The following is a 14,836-nucleotide window of genomic DNA, read 5'->3' on the forward strand; positions in this document are numbered from 1 at the left end:
GTCTTTCATTAAGCTGCTCGTATGAGAGCAAGATGAGGCTGTGTGAGATGTTTCCATGGACCTGTAAGTAAAATGTTGATGCTTTATTAATGTGCAGCTGTAATATGTGGTTAACAGGTATAAATAAAAGGAAATATATGAAATGTAAGAACCTTCATGAAAAGTACAGTGGTCTGTTACTGTTATGTCTTGCTCATACTTCATGATGTTATCTGGTATATAAATTATTTTGTTTTTGACATTTTAAATGAAGTGAATTTCAAGCCCAGAAGGTTTTAATGTTTTCTATCCATCCATCCATTTTCCAAACCGCTTATCCTACTGGGTCGTGGGGGGTCCGGAGCCTATCCCGGAAACAATGGGCACGAGGCAGAGAACAATCCCGGATGGGGGGCCAGCCCATCGCAGGGCACACTCACACACTATTCACTCACAAGTGCACACCTACAGGCAATTTAGTAACTCCAATTAGCCTCAGCATGTCTTTGGACTGTGGGGGGAAGCCGGAGTACCCGGAGGAAACCCCACGACAACATGGGGAGAACATGCAAACTCCACACACATGTGACCCAGGTGGCGATAATGTTTTCTAATGTTCACTTAATTACCTCCCAAAAATGAAGAAAAACAGAAAGTAACTGACTGTGAATTCACCTTCTCTGTACTTTTCCATCTTAGGTTTCACAGCATTGGTTTATTTTAGCCAATCGGCAGGTAAGACTGCGTTTTCAAAGATAAATAAACTAATATTTGAAATTAAATAACTTGCTGACAGATATGGAGGACATGTGTGGTACATGCTGACAGATATGGAGGACATGTGTGGTACATGCTGACAGATATGTAGGACATGTTTGGTACATGCTGACAGATATGTAGGACATGTGTGGTACATGCTGACAGATATGGAGGACATGTGTGGTACATGCTGACAGATATGGAGGACATGTGTGGTACATGCTGTCAGATATGGAGGACATGTGTGGTACATGCTGACAGATATGGAGGACATGTGTGGTACATGCTGACAGATATGGAGGACATGTGTGGTACATGCTGACAGATATGGAGGACATGTGTGGTACATGCTGACAGATATGGAGGACATGTGTGGTACATCCTGAGTTTTGCTTCTGTTTCTGCTCCAGAGTCCTGGCCTCAGGCTCGGCTGACAGCAGATCCTCCAGGGTCAGACGTGTTCCTAGGAGAGAATGTTACTCTCACCTGTCGGGTCACTGGGTCTGAGGGATGGAAATATATCTGGACCAAAGAGACAAATGGAGCCACCTTTCAGCTTCTGCGCAGCAGTGGGCAAGATGGTGAAACGTACATCCTGCAACCTGTGAGAAAGTCTGACCGAGGACTTTATCAGTGTAGCGGACTTAGAGGAAGTGAACTTTCTTACAGCAACTCTCACAGCCTGCAAGTGCATGGTAAGTTATTACAGGAGAAACATTGTTCGAAGTGCAGTTAATAATAAAGAAAAAATACATCATAAATGTCAAAATGTTATTTTCTTTTTGTTTACTGTGCATTTCTTTAGATGTAGCACAGCCTGTCATACGTCAGAATCCTCCAGGACCTGAGTGGTTCAGTGGAGAAACTGTGACCCTTGAATGTGATATAAGAGGAGGATCTGGATGGAGATATTCATGGGCCAAAAGAACCACACAGACACGACTGCAGAGTCTGACTCCCAGTAGCAAAAAAACATATAAGAACTACATTGTCCAGTCTGCTAAAGTATCTGACAGTGGAGAATATATATGTCAGGCAGTAAGAGGAAGTGACCCAGTAATTCAGTCTCTACCTGCATCTCTGTATCTCAATGTAACTCGTGAGTAAAAAGCAAATAACAATTATAACATCTCAGATCTCATATACTTTGTGTTTCATGCACGTTCGGCTAATAAATGTACTAATGCTGATTAGAAGGAGAGAAACCAGAAGCTGTTATAACCTGGACATCCCATGAGAGAGAGACCTACACAGGAGAGAGGATCAGTCTGAGCTGTAGGGTCAGGGGAGCCTCTTCTGGCTGGAAGTATCTCTGGTACAAAGACAGACAGGGAACAGAACTGTCCAACCCTGACAACAGCAGGACTGATGGTTCCAGTTACACCATCATCTCTGCTGCTCTGTCCCACAGTGGACAGTACTGGTGTCGGGCTCAGAGAGGGAGCTTTTACTCTCAGTACAGTGACCCTCTGCAGGTGGACATTCATGGTAAGTTATTGAAAGAGAAACACTCATAATCATATAATGTTGAATTTAGCCTTGTAGTTTATTCTTCAATAAACAGACCTGAAAGGACGGTTTGTGTCTTTTTATATTTTATCATCTGACTGCTGTCTGTCTAACTTCAGATCTACCCCAAGCCCTGCTGACGCTGCAGCCTGGATGGACAGACTTGTTTCCCACTGAAAGAGTAACTTTGAGGTGTGAACTTCAGGGTGACTCTACACAGTGGGAGTATAAATGGTACAGAGATGAACAGGAGCTTCCTGCAGATGAGAGTGACTCCAGCAGAGCAGATAGAAACATTTACAGGATCCACTTTGTAGGTCCATCCCATTCTGGGAAATACCAATGTTCTGGAAGACCTACAAGGGGAACAGTCAACTCCCCAATTAGCGACCCTATTACTCTGACTATGAATTGTATGTATCATTTTATATTTGAATATTTCTTTGTATAACACATTTTATATAATTTGCCTTGAAAAATATTATGTCATACATGATGAATTTCCTCACATCATTCCCTCAGGGGAAATCCCAAAGCCGGAACTATCCCTCGATTTCTCACATGGAGAGACCTACACAGGAGAGAGGATCAGTCTGAGCTGTAGGGTCAGGGGAGCCTCTTCTGGCTGGAAGTATCTCTGGTACAAAGACAGACAGGGAACAGAACTGTCCAACCCTGACAACAGCAGGACTGATGGGTCCAGTTACACCATCATCTCTGCTGCTCTGTCCCACAGTGGACAGTACTGGTGTCGGGCTCAGAGAGGGAGCTTTTACTCTCAGTACAGTGACCCTCTGCAGGTGGATATTCATGGTAAGTTAGTGAAAGAGAAACACTCATAGGTTAAAAGCTGCACTATGCCATTGTATTTTACCATCTGACTGCTGTCTGTCTATCTTCAGATCTACCCCAAGCCCTGCTGACGCTGCAGTCTGGATGGACAGACTTGTTTCCCACTGAAAGAGTAACTTTGAGGTGTGAACTTCAGGGTGACTCTACACAGTGGGAGTATAAATGGTACAGAGATGGACAGGAGCTTCCTGCAGATGAGAGTGACTCCAGCAGAGCAGATAGAAACAATTACAGGATCCACTCTGCTGGTCCATCCCATCCTGGGAAATACCAATGTTCTGGAAGACCTACAAGGGGAACAGTCAACTCCCCAATTAGCAACCCTATTACTCTGACTGTGAATCGTATGTATCATTTTATATTTGAATATTTCTTTGAATGACACGTTTTATATAATTTGCTTTGAAAAATATTATGTCATACATGATGAATTTCCCCACATCATTCCCTCAGGGGAAATCCCAAAGCCGGAACTATCCCTCGATTCTTCACATGGAGAGACCTACACAGGAGAGAGGATCAGTCTGAGCTGTAGGGTCAGGGGAGCCTCTTCTGGCTGGAAGTATCTCTGGTACAAAGACAGACAGGGAACAGAACTGTCCAACCCTGACAACAGCAGCACTGATGGCTCCAGTTACACCATCATCTCTGCTGCTCTGTCCCACAGTGGACAGTACTGGTGTCGGGCTCAGAGAGGGAGCTTTTACTCTCAGTACAGTGACCCTCTGCAGCTCGACATTCTTGGTAAGTTAGTGAGAGAGAAAAAGAAACTTTTCACTGATGCCGTAATGATTTCTGATTAAGCTTCTGTGTGTAAGGGGTCAGTAATGCTTCCTGTAATACCTGGAGCTTAATGTGTTCTACACCTTTTCTGTTCCCTCTTTCTTTCTTTTTTTCTCTTTAATATCAGTCTTTGTGTACAATTTGTTTTTCTTAAAACTGAAACATTTCTGCTACAGTATATCATGTTAATATATGAACAGTTCTGTGATGGGTTTGTGCCCCATTCTGGGTTATTCTCTGCCTTGTGCTTGTTGCATCTGGGATGGGCTGCGACCCTGCATAGGACCAGCGCGTGTGAATGGATGGAAGGATGGATGGATGGATATTAAAAGCTGATATTTATGTTTTAAGTTCGTCCACAGGCTATTCTGAGTCTGGATACTGGATTTCTGCAGATCTTGACCAAAGACAGTCTGACGCTGAGGTGTGAGGTTGAGGGAAGCTCTGTTGGATGGAGCTACACATGGTACGCAGATGGATCTCAGCTTCCTGAAGACCAGGATGGGCAGAACTTCACTGTGAGTTCTGGGAATGGCTCCTATCACAGGGAATACAGATGTAGAGGGAACAGAACTGAAGAACCATTTTACTCCAGAATCAGCAATGGTTTGGTGCCCAACAACATTAGTAAGTATTATTGTTTTATTAATGCACTTGGCTTGTTACCTTCAGCGGTGGGTCACTGGCTGAATGTGTAATACTCTGGTCTCACACCTCGAGGGCTGTGGCTTTGGTTGTATCTCTGCATTTTACTTTACTGAGCAGAAGCTTTTGTCCAAAGTGACATATGTGAGGCTAATAGTCTTTACTGCTGTATGTAAGCGATGTTCCCCTTAGTATCAATAATATTTATCTAACGTAGAGGGAACAGAACTGACACACTCAGGGTTGTCGTCTCTCATCAGAACTGACAGCCATCATTTCAGATTCTGACGTTTATGCAAGAAATCTTACAGCAAATCTATATTATTCCAATATGAAACTAAAGTTAGCTGCATCTAAAAGACTGGGGTAATTTGCAAACCCCACCGATTATTTACAATGTAATAAAACTGTTACATGCATGTAAATGTGTGTGCATGTGTGTGAAGACTTGTCTCAAATTGAAAATCTCTCTGACCTATTTTACTTCTCAGATCATACTGAGCTGCAAAGATACCTCTGTGTGATCAGCTGTGGTTTGTTACAGACCTTATGTGTGATTTTGGTCTCTCCTTCAGTTTCACATGGTGTGGAGAATGTGTCTCGGATCGGTGCTGGATTGGCTGTTATGATTCTCCTCTCAATTATTCTGATGCTAGAATTCTGTGGAAGACCAAGGTGTGGTGCAGCCCCAAGAAACATTGTACATGCCAGACAAAGAGATCAGTAAAAACTGCGCAAATGTCTAGCGACTAATCAGCCACCAGAACTGAGATAAGTGACCGATTTTTGTAGCTTAAAAAGACAAGTTCAGCATGTGTAACCCTTCATCCGGCTTTATGAATTTCCCACATTGCATACATTTTGATGATAATCCTAGTTTATTTTACAATGTTAGATCTGTATTTTGATATTTTGTTAGATTTCAATAAAATATGACGTGCGACAGACTTTATTTTTCATGGTTTTCATTACATTTTGTCTTCTTTTAAATTGTGCATTCGCTTTAACGTGGAATGAGATTAAACCTTTTAAACTCATAATGAAAGTGATCTAACTATCGTTACCCTGGTCAGCATCACGCGGGGAGTCTGGGGTCTATTCCAGGGTGGGATTCCCATCCTTCACTGCACACTGACACCAAAGTTCACAGAATAAGGCCGGTTTGGAGACACCGATTAGCCTAAATGCATGACTTTGGACTGTGGGAGGTAACCGGAGCACCTGTACCAAACCCACTCTGTACGTGGAGAACATGCACCCCCCCCCCACCCACGCACCCACCCACAGAGCAGAGATGTGGCTTGAATCCCCCCCTCCTCTCCTGGCAGTATGAGACCCGTCCAGCCACTATTCCACTTATAATGAAGATCCATCAGGTATAAATAGCTTAAGTGATACTGCTGTCACCTGGCTTCCATATCAGAATGAGAACCACTGAGACCAAACCTGATCGGCAGCTCCACCAAGAAGCCTCTTATCCTAGGTCAGTAGTTATGTGTAATTTGGTACCACAGCTTACCATCACAAATTCCTTTCCTTGTTTGCTAATGTGCCTTTTTATCGTTGGAAAATAGTACAAGGAATAGTTTGACTTTGCACCCTGTCCTCGTCATACACCAAGATGTCTTATTAAAGTAAGATCTCATAGCCAAGTCAAGTCTAAGTCAAAGGCTAAGAAGATGTGTGTGCAGGTAAGTGACGATGGTCTCCGTCCTCTGACCGTGTGCCTCTGTGCCTGTTGACGCCTTTGTCTGTTACCCAGGAGACGCAGACCAACCTCCCGCCATTTATGAAGAGGTCAGTCATGCCACAGGAACAGCAGGTGAGTTCTGGTGACCGTGTTCGCTTATGGACCTGGCACTAATCCAGGCGTCTCTCATGTCCTAAAACACACTGGAACATACAGTAATCAGCCACAGTACTATGGAGCTAAAGTGTGTTTCCTGAATTCCCATGTGAATCACACTTATCTTTTGTTTCAGGTGCTCAGGAACATGCCTTTTATTGAGCTGTTCAGTCAGAGTCTTCAGATTGAGCCGGCATTAATTACAAAATACCAGCTCAGTCTAATTATGAAATTTAATACATTTTCTATAACACTGAGCTTTTGGCATAAAATATAGTTCTTATTGAGTTTTATGTTATTTTCTAAATGATCATTTATTTTATACCTCAACTACAGACCTGGTAGACTATTTGCATATAGTGTTCACATTTTATTAACACCTGCATGGATGGAAAATGTGAGCAGATCTTTGCCTGTTCTTTTTGCCTCTTGCTGGACAGAAGTTTCTGCTAAATAAATGATTATAAATGTAACTACATTTCGATGAGCGTGGCTCAGTCTCACCTACACTGTTGCTGAGTGATTCAGTGGTTTTTGTATCTTTTTGTAAACACAGCATAGCCTCTGGTCTGTGGGTAAAACTGTCATGCAACGACCACACGACGTTCTGCTGAAGTCTTTTAAAAGGGTTTCCGAGTTCCGCTAAATAACTTTGTTCTCTCGCTTGTGGTCAGTGATGAATCATATAACAAGCTTTGTTTTGTCTTTAATAGATTCATTCCTCTATACATTATTCTTTAATTTCTCACTATATTCCCAGTCTCTGTCACCATCCCACAGCATGACACAGTAGGGGCTCCTACCTTTTGGCCAGAATTCATTCCTCCTTATCTATGCTCATTCGTACGGGGTGTGGTGAGCACGCACGCCCAAGCGACGACGCAGGTTTTTCGGGTGTTTAGACACGCTGAAATAAATGCACCGTTTTTGTGGCGCTCTGCTGGTCCTGACGGCCTCTTTCCCTTTTTCTGCTGCACCGCAGAGCCACAACACCAAGACCTCCCCGCTTCCCTGTAGTGTGGCGGAAGCTGAATTCCATCTACGCACATACTGTACCATCACATCACTGGTTCAAAGCCCCACAACCTGGAGGAAATCCATACCAGCAGCCGGCACCCGAAGGCCCTCCACATCACCAAAGACACATCCCACCCCAGTTATTCCTTATATGAACTCTTACTTTCAGACAAACTCTGCAGGTCCACCTGTATTCACACAACAAGGCTAAAAATCTGCTTTATCCCCCACGATATTGAAAATGATTTGGATCACATAAAATCATACAATATATGAATATGTTTAGTAATACATAATATTTGTTAGCATAAATGGATAGTACATCTTTAATAATAAAAGTCACGGTTTGGGTACGACACGCATCTTTGTCTCAGCTGATGTAGGTGCCTTTGTGACAATAACTTTTTCAGTGCTGTTAATTTTGCACTTTTAATAATGAGCCCAAAACGTAGCGCTAATAATTAGACTTTTATGTTATTGTTCAGGTCAGCAGACTGTTATGGGTAGAGGTTGGGGGGGGGGGGCAAGTATTATTGGTGAATCGTCACATTCTCGGGGATCTGCTGACCCCAACCCCTACGAATGTGAAGGGGATACTGTATCGAGTCCTGAGGCATCTCTCCATCAATACAAAAACCTAGGTATGCAAATTAGGACAAGTATTCATCAGCATGCGAGGTCGTTGATTAACACCATGCTGCACCAAAAAGAAAGGGGGCGACTAACTAAGTCTGTGAGCGCTGTGTTTTTTGTAGTGACATGACCCTGGGTTTGCACACCCTCTCTGAATACTCCCTTCATACTGTAGGTTTCCTTGTAGCGAAAACAGACAGACAAGCCAGGCAGGTAGACAAGCAGATAGATGGGCAGACAGTCAGATAGAGAGACTACTGAGAACCTGGCAGGTAAACATAATAATGATAGACGGGTAGCCAGACGGACAGACAGATAGGCAGGTAGACAGAGGGACAGGCAGTTAGATATACAGATAATCAGGCGGACAGACAGGCAGGGGGTTAGACAGAGACCTTGGCAGGTAGATAGAGGGACAGGCAGTTTGATAGACAGACAAACAGGCAGACAGACAGACAGGCAGGGGGTTAGACAGAGACATTGGCATGTAGATAGAGGGACAGGCAGTTAGACAGACAAACAGATAGGCACACAGGCAGGCAGAGAGACAGACAAGAAGGCCGACAGACACTGTATTAGTCCCAAAAGGAAATCGCAGATTCACAGTAGTTAAGCCAGAGCTTGAAAAGGCTCACAACTTGCTGCCCCAGAACTTGGGGGTTTGAATCCCATCTTTGCTCTGTATATGTGGAATTTGCATGTTCTTGTGTTGGGCGGGTTTCGTCTGGGTACTCCAGTTTCTTCTTTTAGTCCAAACATGCAGTTAGGCTCTCTTTTGTTGTGTGTGTGCCCTGCAATGGACTGCCATCCTGTCCAGGGTGTTCCTGTGCTGGCTGTAATATAATTATATAAAGCAGGGACCCATAGTAGTTGTCCTGCTTGGGCATGGTACCTTAACCACTACGCCCCCTGCTGTGCATTTGACACATAAATAATAATGTGTGACAGAAGGGACCCACAACTGGCACTGGGAAGGATGTAGCTTGTTTTTGCTTAATGTAAATAGGGTGTTGCGAGTCTCAGTGGTTTGCCCCACTTTCAGCGCCCAGTTCTGCGCCTGATGTCTGCTGGGATTTTCTGTGGACCTGGATCTGGAGACCAAGCAGGAGTTCAGGGTAAGCAGTTGTGTCACCAGTAGCTGTCACTGACTGCATGGGTATCAGCACTGCCCTTAATCAGCTCATTAAAGTGCTTGTTTGGCATAGACCTCTGGGGAGCTGATTATGGAAGCCTACAAGCCAGATGGCAGAAAGGGAGGAGTGCTGTACCCTATTTTTTTTTGGCATTTTTGTTTTCAGAGAAATGTTGTGAAACTGGGACAGCTCAAAGTAACAAAAACTAAGCAGAAACCCAAAGCCACAGCACTCAGCTATTATGAAACTGACAGAGATGGTTCAGCGTCTGACTGAAAGCTGAACTACTGCCGATTATCACAGAGTTTACCTTTAATCAGAGATATAGAGGTTAATATTAACACTCCATGCCTGTCCTCTGTCTTTAAAAATATAGCTGCAAGGCATCAAACATCCAAGCCCAGATGTTCATGAATCTCTCCGGGGTCTTTCCAGTTCCATCTGTGCTGACTGCAGATATGCCTGAATTTCCAAATGCACACCAGTACAGATTAATTACCGTTTGATGTATTAGGATGTGAGGGACCCTGGACATCACACAGACTGCATGAGAAGAGCAACTTCATACTACACTCAGTGACAAAAAAAAGTTAAGCACCCAGACGGAGTGATGGAAATAAAATTAATCTACATGTGGTGAAAGACAATTGACTGTATCGCAATGATTGTAATATCAGATCAAACGGACAACAGAGTTGGCAGTATGGGCACACTGTTGGTCCTATGTCAGTAAGGTGTGGTACCCCCCCGTCCTAAGGTGGTTGTGGGTGGTTGTATCCTCTCCTGCAGCCCACAGCTGTTGTAAGTGACCCTCGAGATCCTCCAGATTGGCACTGGGTCTGAGTTGATGTCTGAGCTGATCCCACACATGTTCGACTGCAGAAAGATCGGGGGACCTAGCAGGCCATGGGAAGACTACAACATGACACAGGCAGTCCATAGACACACATGTGTGGACAGATGTCATCTTGCTGAAAGACTTACCAGGGTGCTGTCTCAGGAGGGGTAAGACGTGCGGATGCAGGATGTCACTAACGTAGCACTGTGCCATCAGGATCCCCCGAATCGCTACCAGAGATAAGCTGAAGTCATACCCTATGTCACACCATGATGTCATACCCTATGGCTCCCCACACCATGATGTCATACCCTATGGCTCCCCACAACATGATGTCATACCCTATGGCTCCCCACACCATGATGTCATTCATACCCTATGGCTCCTCACACCATGATGTCATACCCTATGGCTCCCCACACCATGATGTCATACCCATTCTTTCAGTGCCTGTGTGCAAGTAGCCCCCTTTTAATAATTGTTTTATAATTAGTTAGTGTTGTTGATGTCTCATTGTGCGAGGCGCCTTACATCAAATGGTGCTTGGAGCATGGAAGTCAGAGGAAGGATGTTAACTGCGTTTCTCAAGTCTAAAGGAATGAATATGCATTTTCATGCATAATATGGTTCATCTTTACTGTATGTTTTCTTCACTTTCCTTCCAGGATGTGAAGGCCTGGCTCACAATCTCCATTCTAGTTCATCCCAAAGTGTTCAATGGGGTTGAGGTCAGGGCTCTGTGTGGGCCAGTCAAGTTCCTCCACAACAAACTCTCCCAAACATGTCTTTATGAACCTTGCTTTCTGCCCTGGGGCACAGTCATGCTGGAACAGAAAAGGGCCTTCCTCAAACTCATATGTGATAGAAACGTTTGCCGGCGAGGTGTGTGACTAATCTGCAGGCTTATTTTTAAATTATTTAAAAATCTTTTTTACATCGTATCATTTCACGATGTGACTATGAATTCCAACCCATTTAAGTCTGTGCAAAACTCGTAAACAATATGCTTTTAGAATGAGACGTCATTAAAGTTCCAGTCATAATGGCCAGGGATCCCAATACTTATGTCCGTATAGTGTATGTACCTGTAGCAGAGTTAACACAATGACCAAAGTGTTTTAGAAATATACCTACAGTATAATTGCAGAATAATACCGCCATCAAGTGGCGAACGCGACCTATTACAGCAATAACGGGGGATTGGCATAACACATATTTAACTTGCAAAAAGAGACATGGGGTAAATTATGACTGAGACAGCGATAGAGTTAAGTAGAATTATATATTATTAGCTGGGTTAACTTAAGCTACAAGGAATGATTGTACAGTACGAATGCTCCTTACCTAAACTCTTACTGGACAGTGCGCTGCTTCACAATATGACCAAACTGTGCAATTCTCGATATTCTGTAACTTTTTTGTCATTCTTGATTATTATTACTGGCATAGATGACCTTTTTAAGATCTTGTTTGTTCCCTATGTATTGTTACAGTGTTAAACTGAACATTAAACCTGATCAAATTATATTTTTAAGATTATTGTAATCCTGAACAATGAGCTGAATTAGTCACATTGTAATCTCAGGTTAGTTAACACACTGTTATACGCCGTATGCATGTTTGCTGTGTTTACTTTTGTATAATACAAACTGTTAAAATTTCATGCTCTTGATGATGAAATAGAGACCTTGTGAATGTATCAGCGGCTGTGTTACAGGCAGCATGTCGTCGCTGCGGTGCCGCCGTCTGAAACACTTTTTAGTGATTTCAGTTGCTATACTGTCCATCCCCAAGCAATCAACCGAAAGGCTGCACTTTAAGGGCACTAACAAGTACCCAGGCTTGATTAAATAGATTAAGTTTATACGCAGCATTTGAAAACTAATTTAAATTCAGACTTTTTACGAGTTCTTTTTGTAAACATACTTCCTTTGTCGAGTCTAGTCTTGTCTTAAACTGACTATATATAGCGAGATGACAGTGTTTGGCTCAGCAGGTTTAGCCTCTCTGTCACCCCCCCACCCCCTCCCTCCCCCGTCCCAGGGCGTCACTGTTTTCAGTATCATGGGACAGCGATGGATCTATTCCTGAGTTAAATCTGTCCTCTCGCATTATCCTCTATGACTTTGTATGTATGTACTGACTACCCGTCTGTTTCATTATTGACTGTATACATTTGTATATGCGTATGCAACTGAAATCATCGGCTACAGGTTGTTTTCTTCCCCTCAGTCAGTAGGTAAGACGAGAACCGAATTCTCCTAACAAGTTTATTCATACTTCTAAAAGCAAAGTCCTGGAGAATATTGGGTGTCATTATTTAACTAATGACATTAATTAATTAAGTGAGTGAGTCTGTGGTGAAATTTAATAAATACACGGAAAGGTTTGGGAACTGAAGCAGTGTTCATCTAGCCATCCAACTCGATATCAGTAACTGATATCAGAACGGGAGACACTTTTAATCGTTTTTATTGTGTTACTCATAATTTGCATATGTTGTAATTATTCTATTGTGTTTTTTATATGTACGTACTATCCAGATAAATAGCTTAAAATATTTCTTTTTACTCTCTAAGACTTTTGCACAGTACTGTATATGCGTGTGTGTGTGTGTGTCTGAAAGAGAGAAGATGGAATATGCGAAAATGAAGCATCCCGATATTCTTGTACTCGTGCAAATGACTAATAAAGTTTAACTTCAAATGTAGCAAGATTGTAAGAGATTTTACATGTGACCGTGTATCGAACAGCAGATGGCGCCGTTTATTATGTCATAGCACTGGCCTGTACTTCATCTTCTCTCATATCCTCGCATTTGACTTAACTCCTTATCCCGCTCTGGGTTGCTGACAGCTCGGTGCCAAGGGAAGCAGGGGACTCCCTGGGCAGGATGCCAGGGCATCACAGATGACACACCTGCGCGTGCGGTAATGAGGGAAACCCCGAGAAGAGGCCAAATAAAGCCCGCGCCAGTTTCGGCCAAACATTCCGCAGCCCTGACATTTTGTAATTATAGTTTATATCAGAACACAAGAGTTCTCCAAAATGTGCAACACCGTGCTAATTTTAACATAAAAATAATTATATTTAAACGATCGATGGTAACCTCAGTTTTGGTTATTGACATTTTAAAATTTAGTCATTTAATATTTTAAAATCAAGATCATTTTAATCTGTTACACCTTTGCTCAGGATAACAAAAAGCTAATAATAGCATGTGCATTTCTGTGTTTATTGAAATTGACGTTTTATTTTCTAGAATTATGATAACTAATTCATAAGTAACTTAGTGAACAGTCCTTATATATAATATTTAACTTTCTGATTACTGTCAGGATACAAAGCTTAGGTTCTCGTCTTGCTTAGTTGGTGGATGATTATCAACATCTTGTGTTTCCAGTCCAAAGCAGGATTTAATTTCCGTTTTGGACAGACCAAACTTATGAACCATTGTAAATATTTAATATATCAAATGTTTTAATTATTCTTGTGGTCAAACTCAGCACCTTTTATTCTTTTTAATAACCTATAAATGTATAACAGTTTCTTGCTCACGTTGGAACAGAATTACCTCAGTAGTACACGTTGCCATAATTACGCTGTACTATACTATGGGCTATGTTTGTCACGGACAATACCTCAATAATGCTTGAGGTCTGTGAAACTTATACAGGTGGAGTCCAAATCTAAGCTCTTTCATATTCATTTAAAGCTTATTCTAAGACCTGCCAGTATCACGTTACGGTGAAAATGCAATAGCCACGCTGCTTGGAAGTCTAATTCCATCAATAAGAGCGATCATATTTTTGAGTCTTCAGGGTATTAAATAGTTGGAAATGAAGTTTCACATAGCTGTTCAATACAGGATTTCCCCATGAATAAATGTTTGGAACATTCTATAGAATACTTTGAGTATTATCTCTGTTTTGCCAAGTTCCATCTCTTATTGATTACAGTTAGAGGTGCATACTTTGGTGAAATGTGTTTGCGTTACGACAACTGAAATTAAAAGAAAACACATTTTTGCTAATTCACGAAAGTAACGTAATGTGCAATCTAGCCAATCTCTGATAAGATTTTTCCATCAGCAAAACTCTCACAAGCTTGAAACTAGATGCACATTTTAAAAGCAACATTTGGATCTAATTGGCCATAAAATGCATTCATAAAGTTAACATTTCTGCCAAGACCAGGTAAAATTATACGTACCGTGATATTTCTAGCATTATTGCAACTGTTAAGTTATTGAAAACCTACTTCTGATGAAATTGTTGATCATAATAGCTGGGGGGACGAAGGGGTTTCCGAGCACACGCGAATAAGCGACGCGTGCAGCTATTCTATATGCACTTACAAAAATACACAATCAAAGTAGTGAAAATCATAATGTTGATTCGGTAGAAAATTAGGAATTAATTATTTCTAGTTACATGATGGTGTGCGTTTCTAATTCATTGCGAATACCCACAGGAAGCTGTTTCAATAAAGGGGTTTGGCAGCGTCCGACTTTAATTTGTATTTGGACGGTATTACTTTTATTTTTGCGTTTTAGTATAAGCATCTTTATACATTTTAATTAGCCCACATGTAGTGCTATAAAAAATAACGTACGCTGTGCTTATAACATGAAAAGTGAAGTTTAAATCACTTTTCTGAAATATTCTTTAAATACTTGAAAACCGCATTTTAACAGTCTTGAATTGTTGCATGAGGCAAAGGATAATGCCTCAGATTTTGAGTCCTCATAATTAGATTAAATTTATCTTATTATGAGATATTACCGCTATAACGTTATATGATGTTATACGGCTTATGGGAATCGCTCTTACTGTAAGCTAA

The 14,836-nt window shown here is 42.0% G+C and overlaps 1 protein-coding gene and 1 long non-coding RNA gene across 2 annotated transcripts; both read left to right on the plus strand.

The window, feature by feature from the left end:
- LOC125713331 (uncharacterized) lies at positions 1-1,444 on the plus strand. Its single transcript, XR_007383556.1, has 3 exons — positions 1-63; positions 679-714; positions 1,149-1,444. It is a non-coding gene; the product is annotated as an uncharacterized LOC125713331 (long non-coding RNA).
- A 732-nt stretch (positions 1,445-2,176) lies between these two features.
- LOC125713245 (immunoglobulin superfamily member 1-like) lies at positions 2,177-3,902 on the plus strand. Its single transcript, XM_048984226.1, has 5 exons — positions 2,177-2,226; positions 2,453-2,660; positions 2,770-3,060; positions 3,150-3,443; positions 3,553-3,902. The coding sequence occupies exons 1-5, from the start codon at positions 2,224-2,226 to the stop codon at positions 3,900-3,902; spliced, it is 1,146 nt and encodes a 381-aa protein (XP_048840183.1). The 5' UTR covers positions 2,177-2,223.
- Positions 3,903-14,836: the final 10,934 nt, after the last annotated feature.

The sequence above is a fragment of the Brienomyrus brachyistius genome, chromosome 18 (genome assembly GCF_023856365.1).
Source record: "Brienomyrus brachyistius isolate T26 chromosome 18, BBRACH_0.4, whole genome shotgun sequence".
NCBI classification, from domain to species: Eukaryota; Metazoa; Chordata; class Actinopteri; order Osteoglossiformes; family Mormyridae; genus Brienomyrus; species Brienomyrus brachyistius.